Raw genomic sequence first — 18,371 nt, forward strand, 5'->3', positions numbered from 1 at the left:
GTGTGATTTACATTATGGAACACCTTTGAGAACACAGGCTTCAGGGAAATGTGATTTAAATAATCAGAGTTGGCAATCTCCCTCCAACCAGGGAGCCTGATGCGGGGCTTGATCCCAGGACACTGGGATCATGACCTGAGCCGAAGGCAGATGCCTAACGAATGAGCCACCCAGGTGCCCCAGCAATCTCCCTCCTCTTAAAGTCACTCCTGCACCTTGGTGTTCCCACCCTGAGCAAGCCATCCAGCCTGCCTCCACTCCCCTCCCTGTGCATGAGGAGGGGCTGGACTGGATGACCGGAGTCCCCTCCAGGACTAAAAGCTCCTCTTCTAAATTCTAAGTGCTAGGTTCTCTTACCTTCTTCTTTAAAATGACTCTTTGTGTCTTTGGTGAGACATCCAAGACAAGCTCTGCACAGGCAGTGGTCTTGCTGGAGGCCACAGGCCTTCCCGTCCCCTCCTGTAAACTAGAATTAAAACGATAATGCAGATAGACATACATGTATCTACATATACTCAAATATGTATTCAAGTACTCAGAAGAAGATGCTTAAAATGCCTAAAACCTCATCTGTAAAGAGGAAACTTTTTTTTAATCATAGAAGAAAAAGTCTAACTCAAAGTTATGGAAAGATCAAGGTTGGGTTGTTTTCTTGTACAGTTCAAAGATGCACTTGTCAGAAGACATAATGATATTTCCTCTCTCCTGATGATTTTAGTGCCTTAAAATTCAGACATAAAAGATTGACTATGTAACTTTAGAGCTTCCCCCCACCCCCCAAAATTAAGCCAGACATTCCAAGGGTCCAAGAATTAGCTCTACTCTCTGCCAGACAGAAGATCAGCATCACTGCATCCCCAAGGCTTGGCAAGAAATCAGAAGTCCCTTTAGGATGAAAAGAAAACAAAGGGTTTATAATCACCTTCTTCAAACTTGATCATTTTGTGTTTCTCCATGGCTTAAAATCTTAAGCTTTATGGAATGTTGCAGCCTAGCTACACTTTGGGATATTTTCGTAAGATTTTATTTAGATTATTCTCCTGTTTCCACTAATCTCTATCATCAAAAAGGGACCGATAAATTCAGAGTGAAAAATTAGTTTTCATGACCAAAAAAGTACAAGTGGCAAAAATGAACACATAAATTCGATTTCAACAAAATTAAAACCTTCTGCCCTTCAAAGGACACCAAGAACAAAGTAAAAAGACAATTCACAGAATGGGAGAGAAGATATTTGCAAATCATATAGCTCATACAGAATTTGTATCCATATTATATAAGGAACTCTTCAAACTCAACAATAAGATGCAAAAAAAAAAAACAAATTTAAAAATGAGTAAAGGATTTGAATAGACATTTCTCCAAAGATACACAAATGGCCCATAAGCACATGAAAAGCTCAACATCGTGAGTTATTAAGGAAATGCAAATCAAAACCACCAGCAGAAGTCACTATATACCCAGGAGGAAGCCTACAATCAAAAAAATGTAAAATAGCAAGTGTTGGGGGCCGCGGAGAATCAGAACGCTTGTACATTGCTAGTGGGAACGTACAGTGATTCAGCTGCCGCGGAGAACAGGATAGCAGTTCCTCAAAAAGTTACACATAGAAATACCACAGAGCCCAGCAATTTCGCTCCTAGGTGTATACACAAAGGAACTGGAAGCGAGTACTTAAACAAACACGTGCAGAGGCACGCTACAGCAGCACCCTTCACAGTGGCCGAAAGCTGGAGACCACAACTGGTGTCCATCAACAGAGGAATGGACAACAGGGTGTGGTACGCCCATACAATGGAGCATTACTCGGCCATAACAGTGGGGGATTCCGACACAAGCTACAGTGTGGACAAACCTTGAAAACTATGCTACGTGAAAGAAGCCAGATACAAAGGGTCACGTATTTATGATTCAATTTATGGGAAATATCTGGAATAGGTAAATCCTTAGGGACAGAAAGCAGACTGCTGGTTGCCAGGGGCTGGGGAGAAGAGGGTGACGGGGAGTGACTGCTTAATGGGCTGGGTGTTTCTTCTTGGACTGATGAAAATGTTCTGGAACCAGACAGGGGTGGTGGCTGCACAACATCACGAATGCACTAAATGTCACTGAACTGTTCATTTTTAAGCGGGTAATTTTATGTTGTGTGCATTTCACCTCAACGGAAACTAAAAGCCAACAAAAACAAAACTAGTCTCTTCCTCAGCATTTGTTCTCTGCAAGAATGCAAAGAAATAGTGCCTAAAATGCACCAAAACATGGTGCAATCTCTGTACACACCAAGATTCCCAGGGTCTCGTTTTATCTGCTCCCTATCTGCCCAACCCATTAAACTCATAATCACCCATCAGGATTCTTCAGTTAAAGAGCATAATAACTACTGGAATTTAACATGAGAACATAAAGAGAAAAACATGATTAGCAACAGATTAAGAACTGGTTTTTCAGGCACTAAAACCTTAAGCATGTCACTCTGGCGAGTGCCATAATCTTTAAAAAGAAACAGGCAGACTGACTTAATTACAACAAGATAAACAACCCAGCACCATTATTTCCAAAGAGATCTGTAACAAACAAGGAAAAGAATGGCTATTCTAAGCCAAGATGCCCATTCAATTCATTACTAGTGAAATCTGGGCTCTAGGTAGGTGAGAGGTACCGCCAGACCCAGAGATTATTTTGCAAGCCTCAGGCACATACAAAAATATCACTCATAAGCAAAATTATTCAGAACGTTTTGGAAAGGGATCTGACTTTAAATGTCCTGTACAATGGGTGAGTTATATTTGTCATGCTAAAGATTTAGCTATTTTCCCCGTTTTTCCCACAGGTAAACTTGAAAACTGGCCCCATAACTGGCACAGAAACAATCCACTGTATTTACATGTTGGTGGAATGACTAGTTTTTGAAAGCCCAATGTTTTGAATCTCTATGTACCAATCTAACAACAGAATTGGAATAAACTTGCTATTCCTCACCTGAGTTTCCTAAATACAACTAGTCAGAGGACAATGAAGTTATAATTCTCAGGCGGCTCGAATTACTGTCAAGTTGAGCTACTCTGGTTGGCTATCGGTGATGACCATTATTCTCAATGGGAGAGGAGAGTCAGAATGACGATTTGAATAATTATGATAAAGATTTGTCAGTTTCAAATGAGGAAAGAGATAAAAATAGCAAGAAGTTTAAAAATTATACTAAAAATACCACCTTAAACAAGAGGAACTGAGGATATGAGAATAATACCTTATGGGAGGAACGTTAAATGCTAGAATGGATTATTGGGGAGATCTTTAAAAAAAAGAACAGTCTTGCTTCTTCGGATAAATTTAATCTAGCCAGAAGACAAGGGTTTAGCCTAAGACCTCTCAAGATAGACCCTGAGCCTAGGATTTGTTAAAGAATGGAAGGAATCTTCCTTCATCCTTTGGGCCTCTTGAGAACTGCTTAAAATTTAAAACCAGTTAATAATTAGAGCCTTCTGCTTTATGAGAGCAGTAGTTTAACCCAGAATTACCCCGAGAATGTATACGTAGCAGCAATGTAAATGAAGTTTTCGTAATAAAGCTGTCGGTTATCCTGGAAATCATTCATGTTGCAGTTGAGCTCCGAGGAGCCCGCCCCCTTCACGGTCAGCGTGATGAAAGGAGGCAGGGTGGGTTCATCCCAGGCGTAATCCAATGAAGTCATGGGCTTCACTTCGGTTCGGAGCCTGGGTTCAGCTACACCGTGCTGAGTAAAGACCACCGGAACCTATGGTAACGGCAGAGAGGATAAAGAGGACTTTCGTTCAGAGTGGTATTACTGGAAAGTGAGTCAGTGCTCCCTAGGCTCAAGTTCCAGATCCTGCCCAAGCGAATCCTACACAGAGCAAAACCACAATCATAAGCATAATCCTCTAGCCTCTTCAAATGCCTTTCTAATCATCTTCCCAACTGCACCAAGCCCAACAGCTAAAGGACATGGGCCATCTCCTGTACTCTCACCGCTCTCCCCCCCCCACCCCCCCCCCAGAATACAAATTCTGGAATTCAGCTATGGGAAGTCACATAAGATACTGTTACTCAGAGGCGTAATTTATTTATTTACTTATTTTTATTTATTTGACAGATAGAGAGAGACAGCGAGAGAGGGAACACAAGCAGGGGAGTGGAAGAGGGAGAAGCAGGCTCTCCTCCGAGCAGGGAGCCCAACACGGGGCTCGATCCCAGGATCCTGGGATCATGACCTGAACCAAAGGCAGACATGACTGAGCCACCCAGGCACCCCTCAGAGGCATAATTTAAAAGAGCCTCTTTTGATTTCCATTTTGGCTTTCCTTGGAAGATTTATAAAAAATGTTCACTGTAATGAAGCAACAGGAGAAGTGCCCATTCCCGTTGTCACCGGACAATCTGATTCTGATTCCTCTCTCTGTGAAGAGTGTCTACAGAGGACAGAGGGCACCATGTCCACCAAACAATCCAGTCAGAATGATTGTGGTGGGCTGAGAAGTCACTTCTGGACAAGGCTGCCCAGCAATCAAACTAACTAGCAGAAGCCACCTCCTGAGGGTAAGGGTGTCTAGGGTTGTCCGGCTGCAGAGATCCCCATATAGTTTCTTTCCAACCCAAGTTTAAAATGCATTTCACCCTTATCTTAAAGGCAGTACTTTATACTTTATACTCCACCTTCCCGCACATGAAACAGCCAAACTGGCTCACGACCCCACCCGATACCTTAGAAAAGTTGTCAATTCGGAAAGGAGGGGGTAACTGGTCTGTGTCACTGAACGAGATCCTGTAGGTAGCTCCTCGGAGAGTGATTTCCACGCGCAGGAAGAAGCACTTCCCCAGGGTATCTCTGCACGTAAAGGAAACATGCACACCATGGAGGAAACAAGTTACAGCTCACCCAGACTTCTCACTATCATGATATGGTCTGGACCTCAACTGTCACCACTGTGTGCTCTTTGAAAAGTAGAAACTGACCCTGTAATCACACTGAATAAAGAATTCATCCAAGCAATTCTGAAAAGCACATTGTCGGTATAGAGTAAAGCCAATATATTTTACTTGGTGGGCCTGTTTTGGGTAATAGTGCCAGCGTAGCAAATGAGTAAATAGTCTTGATATTAGATTGCTTTGACATAAAAAAAGAGCAATTTCACATGGTTCAAACTAATGTATGGATATTATTAATAACTAGGGTTTTCACTGTAGGATGATTGGTGAGGAAGAATCCACCAGTAGTCACCAGTATGTAAACCATGATTTTTCTTCTATATGTGTGTGTTTATGTATACGTGTATGTGTATTTAAATATAGATAGATCACTGGAGAGAAGGAGGGAGCTCTTCCTTCAAAAGAATATCAGTTAATAAATGTAGAAGAAATGAAATAATTAGAAAATCACCATTTTGCAACCACCAAGGCAATCACTGATTCAGGCAAGAACCACCAAACCAGTGGGTGAAAGGTTTCTGGGGAGAATATACACATAGTCTCAAATTATCCCCCCAGTGGTCTACTACTGTTTTCAAAGAATCAAAGGTAACTTTACAATAAAGAGATCTGGTGGACACCACCCTAATCAAGTGATGACTGAATTTAGCAACATCAATAATGGGACCAACAGATGTCACAGGCTTCCTGTGTGACCCACTGAGAAACACGTAACACCATATATGTAGTATTCTTACCAAAAATGTCTGACCTAAATCTATGTATAGGAAACTCTCAGAGAAATCCAGAAAATAGAACATTCTACAAGAAACTGGCTTGGAATCTTTAAAAAGTCCAATGTCAAAAAAGGCAAAAAAGGAAAAGTAGGACTACTGTAGGTTAAAGTGGATGAGATCTATCTGCCGAATAAAACGCATGATGTGTGACCAGATCCTCGATCAGGAGGAAGGGAGCTGCTACGAAAGACATTTCTTTCTTTCTTTTCAGATTTATTTATTTCAGAGAGAGTGTGCACGCATGAGTAGGAGGGGCAGAAGGAGAGGGACAGAGAATCCCAAGTAGATTCCACACTGAGCATGGAGCCAGACACAGGACTCGATCTCGTGACCCTAAGATCACAACCCGAGCCAAAACCAAGAATCGGATGCCAAATGACATGTGACTGTGTCACTGTGCCACCCGGCACCCCTATGAAGGACATTTCAAAAGACTTTATCAGGGGGCGCCTGGGTGGCCAGTCGGTAGAGCATGGGATTCTCGATCTCTGGGTCGTGAATTTGAGCCCTACGCTGGGTGTAGAGATTACCTTAAAAAAAAAATCAGAAAACAAACCAATATTCAATTTCTTCACTGTGTAATGATAGTATATTTACTCAGAAAAATGTCCTCATCTTTGGGTAGATAAATGAAGTTTTTATGGCTAAACTAACAGGATGACTTCAATTTATTTTCAAATGGCTCGAAAAAAAGTATGCATGCGTGCATGTGTGGAGACAAAGCAAGGACACAGCAAAATGCTGACATTTAGTTAATCCAGGTGAAGGATAAAGGGGTGTTCTTTATACCACTTGTGAGTTTTCTGTAGGTTTAAACAGTTTCAAAATGAAAACATGGAGAAGGGCAAAGAAAGAGGCTGTGGGCCCATGCTCAGTAGCTCTGTGCACTAAAACCACTCCAAAGGGTTAAGAGAGGTGTACATGCCATCTTCTTCCCCCGCCTCCACACATTTTCTTTTCTTCCTCCCTTCCTTCCTTGAAGTAGTCATGAACAACTTTTGCTTAATTCTGAATTGGCTTCTTCTCACACAACATATCCAGGCGACCTCCACCCAAGCAGGACATAAACCACTGGTGGTTTTAGCTGCAGAAGCAATTCCTCACCACCCCACCCCATTAAGTCTGGTGGGGACACAGGATACTAACAGACAAGAGTCCTGGTTGAAGCGGGGAGTGCACTGGGGCCCTGCCCACTTGGCTCAGCCCCTGAAGTCACCTCCTTAAACCCCCTGACGACTCCTAGAAACACAGCTTGAAAACCCCTTTACCAAATGCAATGGACTCTAATCAGGGCCAGGGCAAAAGGAAACTAGAAGGATACACCACTGACCACAAAGAAAAAAAAAACCTTCAGATAATGCATGTTTTAAAAAATCAAATATAGATACTATTTTGCATCATCTCTTCTTAAATCAGCCTTTTTTCGGTTCCTTTACAAGAGTGTTCTCAATGGAGAACTAACCATAAAGTATAAAAGCTTAAATTTTATTTCTAAATGCATCAAAATAGCCATGATTTCAGTGTCTTTAGCTGCCAGAGCATTTGATGAAAGAAACTAAACAGGACACAAATAAATGGAATGGCATCCCATGTGTACAGATCCAAAGACCTAATGTTGTTCAGATGGCAATGCTGCCTAATGTGGATCTACAGATTTCATACAGTCCCTACCCAAATCCCAAGTGGTTTTTTTTCCAGAAATAGAAAAATTTACCCTGAAATTCTGATAGAATCTCAAGGAATTCCAAACAACCAAAATAATCTTTTTTAAAAAATATTTTGTTTTTAAGTAATCTCTACACCCAACATTGGGGTTGAACTTATAACCCCGAGATCAAGTGTCACATGCCCTATTGACTGAATCAGCCAGGAGCCCCCAAAATAATCCTAAAAAAAGAACAAAGTTGGAGGTCTCACATTTCCTGATTTCAGAACTCATTACAAAGCTACATTATTCAAAACAGTATGATACTAACATAAAGAAGGGGGAGATGCATAGTTGTTGTTAATGGGTATAGAGTTTCATTCTGCAAAACAAGAAGAGTTCTGGACACTGGCTGCCTTGTAGTATGAACACACTTTAACCTAGTGACTTTAAAAATGGTTAAGATGGTAAATTTCATGTTATGTGCCTGAGGCCCACAAAAATAATCTGTGCCTTTGTGTTATCTTTCTTATACGGTATGTGTACTTTATCACAATTAAAAAAAAAATTAATACTTTTTTTTTAAAAAAGCATTTGATGAAAGCAGAAAGAAAAAAGTCATCCTGTGGTAGTTGAGACTGAATTTGTTTAATTTTTTTAAAATTTTTCATTGTTATGTTAATCACCATACATTATATCATTAGTTTTTGATGTAGTGTTCCATGATTCATTGTTTGTGCATAACACCCAGTGCTCCATGCAGAACGTGCCCTCCTTAATACCCATCGCCAGGCTAACCCATCCTCCCACCCCCCTCCCCTCTAGAACCCTCAGTTTGTTTCTCAGAGCCCATCGTCTCTCATGGTTCGTCTCCCCCCTCCGATTTCCCCCCCTTCATTCTTCCCCTCCTCTCTTTTTTTTTTTTTTTTTTTCTTAACATATATTGCATTATTTGTTTCAGAGGTACAGATCTGTGATTCAACAGTCTTGTCTTGCACAATTCACAGCGCTCACCATAGCACATACCCTCCCCAGTGTCTATCACCCAGCCACCCCATCCCTCCCACCCCACCCCCCACTCCAACAACCGTGAGGGTCACTGGGTTGGGTAAAGAAGGCCAGATAATTTACTAAACCAACCAAGTGAGAAAAGAGCATACACAATGTGGAAGAATATACAAAACCATCTATAAATAATGTTAGCATCTAAATACAGACAGAATTTTCAGAGCTGCAGGCAATCACGAACTCAGTGCAGCCCCTTGGATTTACAACCTCAGCCCACAGCAACTTCACCATGGTCAAAACTGTCAACACGCCCTTTAATTCATTCCATCAAAACATTTGGTCATATTTATCTAGTCACTGCAAGTTTTAAGAACTTTGAGCTAGAAATGTGCCCATTTCATGAAGGGTAATATTACTATTTACTTTTTATAGACTTGTAGGTATTTCCATTGTATATGGTATTTACAGCTCACTGTTTACATTATTGCACTGTTTACATTACTGCACCTCAAACACGACTACTTTTTGTTTAAATACAGTCTCTGAATTTACCTCATGTTGATATGGAAGGAATTATTCTTGTTGACTTCAAAGCCTCCAGACCAAATACAGTTGGGAACATCCATCAATCTGACACATAAGAGCTGATCATAGTCATTCCGAGGCCAATGGAACACCACACTGGAACCAGGAAGGGTGGAAATGTAACCTTCAGGATTGGCTGTTCCCTAAAATACACAGGATCACTGGCTTTAGTCAACAAATCAAGTCAAGACAGCAAATGTTTCCTGAGTAACCACCTACTCTGAGCCCTCTACCACAAGCTAGTTAGGGTTCCAAAGGCACAAAATGGTCATTCACATCACAAAACTCACAGTGCTGATGGAGAGAGAAGCCATGGCATTAAAACTCTCCGTGCTGTTAAATAAACACTAGTCATTCTTCAAAAGTAAACTACTTACCTGTCCCCGGGCAAATTCCCTCTGTGCAAATGCAAGCTTGTGAGATGATTTATTATCTAACAGGTAACGAGGGGCAAAGATGACCATACAGGTGTCAATATATCGACCTCGGCCTTTCTTGACATCAATCCCTGCAAATAGTAAGAACCACTTCCATGAGTTAATCAGAAGAAAGAAAATTCATGGTCTGACAGAAATCAATAGGCTTCACAAGTATGTACTTTCCCTGAGAAAACAATCATTATCACCCAGAGATGCCGTCAAGCCTTCCAAGAATGGAATGAAAACAACTGCACTCAAAGTCTTATTCTTTATGCCCACTTCAGCCTTAAAAAGTTTCAGTAAAAGTTTCGTAATTCCTAGCTTCTCCATAAAGGCTGCCCCATCACAACAGCAACTAAGACATGCAGGTGTTCAGCCACAGGTACTGGTAGTTTCCGTTTACCAAGCGGACTACTAAGACAGTTCATATAATACATTTCTGTTTACATCTGGGACACAAAATTTCCTCCTTGGGAACTTGCCTTTCACATATGGCAGAAATTTCAGATTATTTAACTGGATCCTGCACGGCCCTAAACACAGCGGACTCTTCTCTAGGACTTTCTTTTAGCCCACTGTCCAAGAACCCAGCTGAAACATGAAGCTAAATATTATAGATGTATTCACTCACAAGATAAATGTTTCCAGCACCTACCATGTCATCTCCAAACACTGGATCCCAAAGAAAGAAAGAAGGGAAACAGCACTGAATTACCTTAAAAACTCTGACGACAATTTTAAAAACTACAAAACTCAGTGGGATAAATTATTCATTCATTCAGATAATAAATACAGCAACTATATTCAAGGCACTAGGCTGAGCTCTGGTTATACAAGGATAAAAATATTTATAGTTAGAAATAATAAAAATGATACTTATTGAATTCTTAATGCAGGATGCGCCTCTCCCAAAGGCTCTACATTTAATTCCCTAACAACCTTATCAGATGGTATTTTCAGTCTTTCCTTTTTATACATGGGGAAACTTAAGCACTAGGTCACAGAGTCAGTAAGTGGCCCAGCTGGGTTCAACCCCAGGCACACTGCCTCGGGAGCCCTTGCTCACATCATAATGGGACATTTACAAGGACCCTACTCAGCAGTCAACAAGTGTCAAGAGACCATAAAAAAAGAAGAGATCTTAGGACATGATAACTAGGTGTCCTGGGTGTCCCAACATAACCCCAATTATAAATATTCTAGTCTGTTAACTCCATAATTCACCTGTACTGGCTTAAAAAAGCTGGTATTGCTTTAATCTAAGTCTTCAAAATATCTAAAAGACTGAGCAAATGGGGCGCCTGGGTGGCTCGGTCGTTAAGCGTCTGCCTTCGGCTCAGGTCATGATCCCAGGGTCCTGGGATTGAGCCTCACATCGGGCTCCCTGCTCAGCAGGAGGCCTGCTTCTCCCTCCCCCACTCCCCCTGCTTGTGTTCCCTCTCTCGCTGTCAAATAAATAAATAAAATCTTTAAAAAAAAAAAAAAAAAACTCGAATAGGGAGATGTACCCTATCATTTTTTTCCTGCTACAGGAAAGCATTGTCAGAAGTTGATATTCACAGCTAGCTGATCTTAACCAATACAAAGTCAGCCTACAAAAGAGATATTTAATTTGATATTACAAAAAGAGTCTATAGTATAAAGACCCAATTTTTTTAAAAAGCAGGCTTTTTTGTGCCCTTTTTCATCTTAGATTGCCTCAACAAAGTCCCAATAAATGAACATCTGATAAGATTAAAATGTACAAAAATCCTTCTTTTTGGAGGTACATGTAGGGCTAACTGGCAAGGTCCTCCCTGGCTTTTCATCTTGGGACTTCACTTTTAAACTCTCCTGATAGGGAGCTGGTTATCTAATTCTTCAAAAATATTCAAGGGAGAGATTCTACAAATTCCCTTGATAATACATGCCAAGATCTCATGATCCTTAGGAATTATAAACTCCTATCTTAGCCTACCCCCTCTATCCTTTTCTTTGGTGTAACAACAAAAGTCCTATCACAGTACTGTTCCTAAAAACACGTGCAATGACTTTTAATGAATGCTCCTTGCATACAAGTTTATATGCATGCTACATCGTTATTTCTGACCAGAGACCTGTTTGCCTCTGCAGAACTCTGTGCTTCCTGAGTACCAGCTGCTTCAGAAGGCACAAGCCTCCATTTCCCCCCCAATCTGTCCCAACTGCAGCTTCTAGCCAATCTGTGGTATCTTTCTTTAGGAACTGTATCAAGGACAAGATACCCCAGCAGATAGCCAAACACAGCATGAAACACAGCCTTTGCCTATTTAAGAGGTGGAGCAAACAGATGTAAAGACAAAGTACAGAAAATGACCCCGGGGCAAACAAACAACAACAACAATAATAATAAAAGAAAGAAAATGATCCCCGGTGGGAGGATCACAGAAAGTTTATTTCTTCTACTAAAAATCTTAACATCAACCTTAAAGAAGACAGCTCCCATGTCAAGGGAGAACGCATATGAATTCATGTTCCAAAAACAGGAAAAGGAAGCTGGACTTGGAAGAGACTCTTGTTAATAAGCCCTCAACTACTTAAACATACCTCTGAGCCTCCACGGGACTCAGGGTAAACAGCTACATGATACCACCTCGGATTTTCCCTCTACAACAGGACTCTTTGTATCTGCACTGTCCAATTACAGTTGCCACGAATCCTGAATGTCTATCTAAACTCATTAAAATCAAGTACAACGCAGGATTCAATTCCTTGGTCACACCTGCCCATTTCTTAGTGAGGTACTCCCGCGTGCTCGGTGGCCACACGTGGCGGGCACTGCTGCACTGGATGGTGTAAAATGGAGCACTGCCATCCTCGGAGAGGGTTCAATGGCAGACAGCACAGTTCTAGATGGTTTTCCAGCATTCAACACTCAACAGTGCTTTGAGATCTTTGGAAATTATATACTAAAGGAAGGGTGCACTGCTAACATTTTAAACCTGAGACATATTTAAGTCAAACTTATCTTAACTCTTCAGAAAGTCTTTTGAGTGTCCCAGGTGGCTCTGAGGTATATTGTACAGTACTCTCCCCCTCCCTCAACACCCTCCACCTCAAGAAGTTAAGCTAGTTTAGGGGCTTCTAATTACTATAACCGCTAAGCACGCTTTATTATATTTTCTGCCTTAAATGTGTACGCCCCAATCACAATCCTACTTCTGACCCAGACTTGCCCTTTGCATCTGGGCAAGTCACTTAACCTCTCTGCTTCAGTTTCAAGGAGAACAATGCTTCTTACCCTCTTGGGGTTTGCAAGTTTTAATGAATGCGTGGGAAATGCTTGGAGGATGAAAGGCATTCTAAGTGTTCCTATTATTCCCATGAAAAACAAGGATTCAAGCCAAACCGATACTTTCCTGACACAGGTGAGTCTGAAATTAAACAGAGCCCCAGACCTCAAAAGGGCAGTGTTTAGGTGGCTCCTTAGTCCCTAGGAGAACAGATCTGTGTTGTTATCAATCTAGCATTCAGAGAACAGATACCTGACCCAATGCCAAATGAGAAAATCAGCACTTCAGCCAGGCCAAAACATATGGCCAGCTTATTCCTCCAAGCCTGAGGTCATTGGCCAATGGTTCTGATTCTCCCGCTACTCCAAATGTAACCCACCAATGTTATAGATCAGCCCTGGGCGGTTTCCTTGCTGGATGACTTTCAAAGCTCGTACACCACTACCACCATCCAGTGAGAAGCCCTGACACCAGCCCGGCATGCCTTCAGGATGAATCCCCCTTCCGATTCTCATCGTGCAGCTGTGGGGCAGAAAAGCAGAGATACATGTATTCAGCCATGAGAAAGTCTTACCCACCTGTTCTAATCAGGAAACACTGCTGTAGCTACCACCCCAAACCAGAACTCTAACACTGGCTCTTCCTCACCCTCGTGTGATTTCCCAACACAGCAAGGCAATCGGCCAGTGGTCAGAACTCTGATCTCAGAGGCGGCCACAGTACTGTAATGTGTGAAATGTACTGACATCTCTACCTGGACATGTTCAGAGAAAACATTATGATTCGATGAGCATAAATCATAAGGAAAAGACTACGACACCTTATTCCTCTGAGAAACAAGGAGTCGAGGCAAACTGATACTTTCCTATCTCACGCGTTTCAGGGGTTCGTGAAAGACCTTGACCGTAGGAGAAAAGTGTGTACACGACTCTGTGCACACCAGAGAGAAGTACGTACAGGAGATGCAGCTAATGGTATCTTCTTTCTCAGGCTTGGTACTATTACAACGGCAAAGCACCGTCTGGGTGGCCAGGGTCTTGTCACGGATCCTGGAGACAGAATTCCCCAGTGTGTGTTCCTGCTCTACCACTAACAAGCCACGTAACCTTGGATGGGTAGTTTGCTCTGAGCCTCAGTTTCCTCATCTTAAAATAAAACAGTATTTCCTGCCCTGCCTAATCCTCTGGGATGTGATGGGCGAGGCAGAGATGCTTGGTGAACCGTGGGTTCCCGGGATAAGTCAAACTGCGTCACAGATGTCAAGTCCTCGATCTAAAACCATCAGAATCCTCTCGGGGAAGGCGTGAGACTGTGTCAAGGGGCTGTCTGTATCGCCCTCCATATCCAGTCAGTCCCCAGTAGGTCCGAGACCGCAGCCCTGCCTAGGAGCCGCGTCTGCACCTGCTGGTGTGCAGCGCTCCCGAAGCCTTCCTCGGACGGCTGTGGCTCACTTCTACTTCTCTACAGCAGGGGATGGCATTGTAGCGCTATGTGCTCACCTCCCTCTGAGGAAGGCTCTAAATGAGAAGACTCCTATAAAGAGCAGAATGTCAAAAACAAGAACAAAAGGGAATTCATGCTCCTACCACACCTGCAAAGGCCAGGTCATCTAAATCTCGCAAACGCTGCTCGTCCCTGCCTTTAAACATGCAGTGAGTGCTCTGAGCTCTTGAGAGGGCACAGTTTATTTCAAAAAAACGCCCTGGACTGGGTTTACCAAAGGGCCAGGCTATCTCCCCTCTGATAACAGCTCCGCTGCCCATGCTGAGGGCTCAGTGCAGGAGAAAACCGTGCAGAACAGGGAAGGGAATATGTGGGTTCTCCTCATTGGTGGAGTTATGAATAGAACTCCTTCAATACATGTAAAATAAAACTAGCTTTCATTATAAACCCACCAAATGGTTTATTTTCAGTATCAAATGACACAGAAATTAGATCCAAAAAAATCCCATTAGATCATGGTCCTATTCCCCTGCCAAGTCAGGATTGTTATCTACAGTATATTTCTACTTGCACGGATATGCTATAGCCTTTGCTAATTTTGTCCCTTGCCTAGGAGCTTACTTCCCCTTTCCATAAATAACCCTACTCACAGGTTTGGCTGCTCTTTGTCAGCGTAGCAGAATAAGAGAGGGCTCAGGCTCCGGGCCAGCTCGTGTTCCTCAAACTGGCCTGCGGCATCTGTCTTTGCATTGTCCTGTCTGAAGATCAGCGGTAACCCTTTAGGAAGGAGGGGGAGAGTTTACATCAATCCCACCCAGTCTACGCAAGACAGATGCAGATGGTAAAGGAAAAAAATCGTCAAGGGGGAGAATTGTGAAAACTGAATTTATTTGGTGGGCTCAGTTTGTTGTCTGAAAGGACACTTTTGACCACGATTAAGCATTTATTATGGAAGCAGGAGAGTTTTAGCAGCTTAGACTGTTGAAGTAATCTATTTGCATTGGCTCCATTCAGTTAGCTGAGCAAATAAATCTGAATTCCCATGACCAACGCCAGAGGCCTCCTTGAGCGGCCTCTGTACATACCTGTTTTGTTAATCAACCAATATGGAGCAGAAATGAAGATCTTTAAGGATCCTTCTGCTCGACACACAATCCGGATGGTGAGGTTCAGCTGCCGCCGGTTGATGTCATACAGTCGCATTCTTACCATGTAGTTTTGGGTTCCAGGTGGAATGAGCAATTCTTTACAGAGTGGAAAATTCTCCAGTGATACCCCTAAAGAAGATACAAGCTATTGTCTGCCTGGGTTCTCACTTTAGTTTGTCAGAATAGCCCACAGCCAAACAAAATTGGATTCCTTTTGGAAAAATCAGTAACTACATATGTAACCAGCAAAAATCTCATTAGAACAGCCATTTTCCTTTAGCTGGGGTGAGAATAAATTTGAAGCAAACCAGACAGTCTGGAAGGTACACGAGAGAGTCTGAACTGCATAATCAGAAGGATGAAACTACCAAAAAGCTATCGAAAACAGCTATGATTATTGTTAGCTTACTATTCATCAGGCCCTGAGCTGGGCAGGCACCTCAAACACAGGAAAGGCAAGTACAGGGTAAGAGGCAAGGCCTTCAGCAGTCATGCTGCCTGGCTTCCAATTCCCAGTCTGTCCTTACCAGCTGTGTGATGGGGGGTTGGGGGTGGGGCAAGCTAACCTCGATGCGTCTCCTCTGCCAAATGGGGAGAATACCGGTAGGTCCGTCGCAGGATTGTTACTAAAAGTGATCATCCATGTGGAGCGTGACTGGGAAGACAGGAGTGCTGTGTGTACGTGCAGTGGTGGTGGGTTGGGGAGGACATTTCCATTTTCTACAGGGCTCCAGGAACATTTGTTGAAGAGATACTTAAATGTCAAGAGGGGAGACTTGTTTTCTTTAGAATGGACAACTAGCCCTGCGTTGTTTTTTTCTTCTAAATCAAGCTCAAGGATTCACACATTCGCTGAAATGTCAGCTGGTCACGGTTGAACACACTGCTTAAGTTCAGTGAGTCTGAGTTTCCTCACTTGTAAAATGGGGCTAACAGCTGTCCGCCTGAAACAGGCGTTGTGTGAGAGGACACAATGAGGTCACTCACGCAGCTGAGTCATATGTCCTGTCCAAACTCCAGGAATCCCTCTTTGCCGTAAGTGCTGCAAATAAAGTAATGATTCTCTACATTGACGTCATTGGTCCCTATGGCTGAAAATCACCTGGTGCGTGAAACGCCCCAAACCTCAGTTTCTTCATCGGTAAATAAGAGCAGCAACTACCACCGTAGGCTTATGTGAGATCACGTGTGTGAAAACACCTGACATAATGCCTGGAGTACTGTGTGTGCCAAGCACATGTCTTTCCCTTTCCTAAAAAGAGGAGAGACCTCGGATTTTGCTCATTTTACAGCCAGGAAAAAAGCATGGTTTGAAAAGATGAAATGACTTCCTGTAGTCACACATCAAGTGAGCAATATAAGAAAAAAGACTCTGTTGAATGCTTCCTCTGTAAATCTTTTGGATTTGTTCAGATTTTTTCTTTTGATAATTTTCTAAGTTTTTTTTTTTTTAGTTGCGTAAATCCCTTGAGCTGGGTTATTGAGATATCATATGTGCTATAATTTCTCTAAAATGTTTACCAAATGATCACAAAATACTCAGTGACATTTCCATAGAGTTACCACCAATGATTCTTTGACTAAACCCTCACCCAGTTCAATGTTCTGCGATGTATCAGCTGTGTGGAGGGCCACCTCTTTGCCGGGTTTCAGGGTCCCATTAATTGGCATCCCTTTAACATAAAAGTCAAGTTCACAAGGTAGCAAGTTGCAGATGACCACAGTTGGCAGGAGGTATATGGTATGTCCAGGTTGTCTGAAGATCTGTTTTGCACTATCAGAAAATATGTTTGAGGGCATATAATCCGGGTAATTCTCCTTCTTTATGGCCACACAAAACCTATGAGGACAAAACACTGTAAAAACCAAAGAACTTGAATTTTTTCTCCTCAGTGGAGTCTGAGAAAGCATTACCTTAAAACGGTTCAATAATTCAGTAAGATATTTGTGATTTTCAATCTAAACACATTTACTGAGGTATAATTAAATCATAATAAAACGGGTAATTTTAAATGCTCAGTTTGGTGAGTTTTGACAAACATGTATACCTCATTAACCACTACCCGAAACTAGTTATACAATCTTTCTCTCATTCCAGAAAGTTCCCTCCTATCCCTTTCCAATCAATATCCTCTCCCAACAAAGAAGCAACCACTGTCTTTTACTTATCACTTATAGATTGGTTGAGCCTGTTCTTGAACTGCATGTAAATGGAATGATACAGTGATTTACCATTTCTTGTGTCTGGCTTTTTGTGTGTAACATGAAGTTTCTACAGGATGCAGTCATGCTGTTGTACGCATCAGTAATTTGACCCACATGACAATGGATGAATATACCATTTTTTTATTTATTCATCATCCTGTTGACAGCCAATTGGGTTGCAGATGGCCAACTGGGTTGTATCTCCAGATCAATTTAGCAAGCATGGAAATCCTAAAAATACCGAGTCTTCTAATCCACAAACTTGGTTAGCTTTCCACTTAGTTATTGGGTTTTCTTTACTATCTCTTGACAAGGTTTTGTCATTTCTAGCGTAGAAGACTGGTACATAATTCCTTAGATTGATTCCTGGGCAAGTATGGTTTTTGATACTCTTGTAAGTGCTATCTTTTTAAAATCACATTTCCAAATGTTCATGGCTAGAATATAAGAATACAATTGATTTCTGTAGGTTGACCTTAATTCCTGAAATCTTGATAAGTTTATCAGGCCTCATAGTTTTCCTATGTAGTCCATGGTTCTCTACACACATGTCATTTGCATATATTAAATTTTAGTTCTTTTCAGATCTTCAAGCTTTTTCAATTTGTTTATTTGTCCTTATTGCAATAGCTAGGACTACTACGGCAATATCAAACGAAGTCATTGGTTCTCAATCTCAAGGAAAAAAAGTTTAAGGTTTCATCATTAAGCATGATGGTAGCTGTAGGTTTATGACAGATGCCCTTAAACAGACTGGAAAAATTCCCTTTGGTTCCTCATTTGCCAAATATTACAGTGAATGGGTGTTGAATTCTATCAAATGCTTTTTTGTTTGTTTGGCATTTAATGAGATAATCTGATGGTTTTTTTCCTTTTAGTCTTTTAGGTTAATATGGTAAATTACATTTATCAATTTTCAAATGTTAATATAATTTTACATTCCTGGA

The 18,371-nt window shown here is 41.8% G+C and overlaps 1 protein-coding gene across 8 annotated transcripts in view; it reads right to left on the reverse strand.

Annotated features, from left to right (window-relative positions):
• The window catches only part of VPS13D (vacuolar protein sorting 13 homolog D), a 243,911-nt gene that overhangs the window by 118,695 nt on the left and 106,845 nt on the right, over window positions 1-18,371 (reverse strand). For all 8 annotated transcript variants that reach the window (XM_035019759.1, XM_035019765.1, XM_035019764.1 and 5 more), the window contains 9 exons: window positions 16,812-17,059; window positions 15,157-15,348; window positions 14,722-14,848; window positions 13,008-13,150; window positions 9,336-9,466; window positions 8,926-9,101; window positions 4,720-4,843; window positions 3,519-3,754; window positions 358-466 (listed from right to left, as the gene is read on the reverse strand). In XM_035019759.1, coding sequence (XP_034875650.1) covers window positions 358-466; window positions 3,519-3,754; window positions 4,720-4,843; window positions 8,926-9,101; window positions 9,336-9,466; window positions 13,008-13,150; window positions 14,722-14,848; window positions 15,157-15,348; window positions 16,812-17,059 — 1,486 coding nt within the window. The remainder of the gene's footprint in view (window positions 1-357; window positions 467-3,518; window positions 3,755-4,719; window positions 4,844-8,925; window positions 9,102-9,335; window positions 9,467-13,007; window positions 13,151-14,721; window positions 14,849-15,156; window positions 15,349-16,811; window positions 17,060-18,371) is intronic.

Source organism: Mirounga leonina, unplaced genomic scaffold (genome assembly GCF_011800145.1).
Source record: "Mirounga leonina isolate KUSES-001 unplaced genomic scaffold, KU_Mleo_1.0 Mir_173, whole genome shotgun sequence".
NCBI classification, from domain to species: Eukaryota; Metazoa; Chordata; class Mammalia; order Carnivora; family Phocidae; genus Mirounga; species Mirounga leonina.